Consider the following 3,573-nt stretch of genomic DNA (forward strand, 5'->3'; position numbering starts at 1 on the left):
CTCAGCTGTAGAGACAGAAACAACACATGATCAAATACTTAGTGTCTGAAAGAGAGAGGGTTTTTTTTTTAGTAAAAACAAATAAAGAAGAAGCCATGCTAAAGTTGTTACTCACTCTTCACATTGAGGTTTGTCCCGTTTCCAAACAGTATTCGTCCACATGAGGCAACAGCACAGTAGTAGGTCCCAGCGTTGGACACAGTGAGGTTCTTCAATGGCAGACTGACCACACATGTATTACTTTGTTCCCCAGGCTTCCTCTCACATTGATGGTTGCTCCCTCCATGAGTGTAAATTAGTCCTGGATAATGTTCCTCAGAGTTTCTGAACCAGTAAACTCTGTGTTCTCCACCACAGCTCCCAGTTTGTAATGTACAGTTCAGAGTCACAGAGTCTCCTGGTGGGATAATTTCAGTTTCTGACTGTTGGACCAAAGGCTGGATGTTTAATACTGATTCTTGGACGTGAATGACGGTGCCCCCATCAAACTCAATCTTGAATGAATGCCCAGTAACACAATAATAAGTCGCTGAGTCAGAGGGCTGCAGATTTGTAATCCTCAGGTTATTTAGATTTCCTTTAGTTTCTAGGGTGAAGCGGGGATTATCTTTGAACTCTCTTTGAAAAGTTCCTTTGGGGTCGTACTTGAAGACAGTAGAAATGAGTTGTGGTTTTTGACGCAAAGTTACTTTGTACCAGTAAGCCCTGGCAGCTGTATCAGGGTCACGAAAGCATTGCAGAGTTACACTTTCTCCAGCTTTTACTGAAACAAACCGACTGTCTTGTTGAACAGATGAGACCTGGTGAACCGTTTGAGCTGAGATAAGGAGAGACGGATTAATATATTTTAAATCAAACACGTAAAACATATTAAAATACTCTGAAAGACTCACATTATAATGGAAGAAAAAACTTACCAATTTTGAATAGCAAAAATGTAACACTGATGGCAAACTGTACAGGACTCATGTTGATCAACGAGTCGACCTGAATGAGGAAAACTCCACGCCTTTGGTCCTTTTTGATAGACAACACTAAATCTGACACATTATGTCATGTTCGCTACCACCTATAGGCCAGTGTGAAAAAAGATAGATGAGGAGGAGACTGATGGATCATTTCTGCCTATATATTTAAAGATTATACAAAAGTTGTTTTGATGTTCCTTTAAACATATAAATTCACTCTAAATTGTGACATCACTGCATCTTTTCATGGATTTTTTTGAAATTGATTTTTTCTGTAATTTATCATTACAGATCACTCTTTTCTTTTCTTTCCCAAAACAACTTTTTTGTTTCAGTAATAGAAGATAACTTCTGCTTTCTGGTCTTCAGTCTTATGTTGGCTTTCAAGTGTTGTTTACATGTGTTGCTACATTGAACCTCTGAAGCTGAGGTTCACTAGTGCTTTCCTACACAGCTGGGCAGGATTTCCTCCTTCCCTATGAGGTTAAGTGGAGCTCAATATACTCACTTATGTCACTTAAATCTGAAGTCAAGATGATCAAAAACACAAATGATTTTATTGGCACAAAAAGTCTTGCTGAGTAAATCAGAGCTTGACTGAAGAGTCCCGGCACCGTGAAGAAACTATTGGGGAAATGCCTCTAGTGCAGTGTTCTTTAAACACTGAGAACAAAGCTTCAGATATTCACAATCAGTGGTACAGACTTGTGCTCACATCAGTAGCTACGTATCATCATCTGACTCTTGATAAATGATCAGTTCATAGTCTCAACACTGGAGAACATTTATTTTTGTAACCTGACATTTGGTATTGTAATCCTTATTGTCTAATTTGAGACAATGAGGATTGTCTCAAATATGTACAAAATATGTACAAAATATGTGCTTCCTGATGCATGAATGTTTTATTCATCGCAAGTTTCACTGTTGGTGTGAATAGATGGTTCTGGATCTGCTTCACCATCAGTCATCTGTGTTGTTCTGGTTGCATCGCTCTATAGACTAAAAGCCTTTACTTCTGTGAGACAGAGGCTTTTAGTATGTACTTATAGACTAAATACAGATTTAGTCTGTATTGCAGACTAAATCAGTGATACAGGTTTAGTCTAGAAAGTTGTGATCATATCAGTAGAGATGTAAAACTCAGAGACTCACAGGTAGTTTTTGATCTTTATTTGGGATTTCTTGATGTTAACAAAGACACGAGTTCAAAGGTTTGTACAAGCGGTGACAGAGGAGATGGAGTTACTTTGGTCATCTCTAACAGATAAATGAAAAGGAACATTTATGTTTCGGTCAAAAGCTTCACAAAGAGTTTCTACCGGAGACGTTAGCCGTTAGTCTAACAACACGAAGAAGCAACTTCAGTTCTCAGGCCCAACACTGGAGTACACAACTTCACTGGTGGCCTCCCTCTCCCCTCTCGATCTGCTGATTTTACTACTTGTTAAGGCAGCATGATGGAGATTATGTGCATCGTTGGAACCCTGGATAAAACAAGCAATAGAGTTAAGTCTTGAACAACGTAACTTTTATGCCAAATACAACACTGTATTGCCTTGTGGTATTGTTGTATATGTGACTGCATAAATATGGCATAATTTATATTTTCAACCTGCTTTATGTTGGACCAACACATGCAGGCCTAAATATACCGATCTGATTCTTTTAGGATATTTTGCAAATCATCAGCACATTCATCTTTCATCAAACCAACTTTTTAATTTCAACAAGATATAAGTTTTTAATGAAAATACTCTCGGTTTTTATATCTGAGTTGCACTGTCTTCTAATAAACAAGACAGCACCTCCAACAAAGGTGCTGAAGACCCCACCTTTGTTGGAGTCTTCAGCATAACCATATCTCATCTGAAACAGTCTACTGCACCATAAGGCCTTGATGAGACGCTACTCCGTCAGACTGTATTAAGTTCAAACTTTTCTTTGAATGACCTGATGTTGAATTTATTTTTTTGTGCTCTTCCTGCAGCCTTCTCATATTATGAACACACTGTAAAACATGTCAGTGAGAAACGATAAGAAAAAAGAAGTCATGCTCACATCTGCATTTGTAGTCAGAATTGCCACCACGATGATGTTGAATGCTAAAGCTCCACTCAAGACGTAGAGCAGGACGGGAGAGTCAGACTTTTCTGAAGAGAGACAGTGATTACAAGGTGTTACAAACATCAGAGGACATTTTCACCACTTCTTGTGAAATGTAAGACAGTCCTTGCAAAAAGATTTGTTACTCTCATAGTCCAGATTCATCCCCTTTCCAAACAGAATGTGTCCACATGAGGCAACAGCACAGTGGTAGGTCCCGGCACTGGAGGCGTTCAGACTCTCTATGGTGAGGCTGTACACACAGCTGTGTGCCTGTGTGGTTGGCTTCTTACACTGGTCATCACTGGCTCCATTGGTGTAAATGATCTCTGGAAGGTGTTCTTCAGAGTTCCTGAACCAGAAAACTCTGTGTTCCCCATCACAGGTCCCACTTTGTACTGTACACTTCAGAGTCACAGAACCTCCAGGCTGGATGATCTCAGATCTGGACTGATCGACCAAGGTCCAAATGTTCAGATTTGATTCTTTTACATGGACT

General features: G+C 39.5%; 2 protein-coding genes across 2 annotated transcripts in view; both read right to left on the reverse strand.

Moving 5' to 3' along the window:
• Window positions 1–107: 107 nt before the first annotated feature.
• Window positions 108–989, reverse strand: LOC106942030 (uncharacterized). Its single transcript, XM_015025204.1, has 2 exons — window positions 918–989; window positions 108–817 (listed from the first exon to the last, which is right to left on the reverse strand). Exons 1-2 carry the CDS (start codon window positions 967–969, stop codon window positions 108–110), a joined length of 762 nt encoding a protein of 253 aa, XP_014880690.1. The 5' UTR covers window positions 970–989.
• Window positions 990–2,142: 1,153 nt separating this feature from the next.
• LOC106942028 (uncharacterized) overlaps window positions 2,143–3,573 on the reverse strand; it is a 4,727-nt gene continuing 3,296 nt past the window's right edge. Inside the window, exons 2-4 of the mRNA XM_015025202.1 lie at window positions 3,221–3,571; window positions 3,030–3,121; window positions 2,143–2,455 (exon numbers count right to left, since the gene is read on the reverse strand). Of these exons, the coding sequence (XP_014880688.1) occupies window positions 2,333–2,455; window positions 3,030–3,121; window positions 3,221–3,571 (566 nt within the window). The 3' untranslated portion in view covers window positions 2,143–2,332. The remainder of the gene's footprint in view (window positions 2,456–3,029; window positions 3,122–3,220; window positions 3,572–3,573) is intronic.

This window comes from Poecilia latipinna, unplaced genomic scaffold, assembly GCF_001443285.1.
Source record: "Poecilia latipinna isolate Pla-1442-1.1 unplaced genomic scaffold, P_latipinna-1.0 Scaffold3994, whole genome shotgun sequence".
Classification (NCBI taxonomy): Eukaryota; Metazoa; Chordata; class Actinopteri; order Cyprinodontiformes; family Poeciliidae; genus Poecilia; species Poecilia latipinna.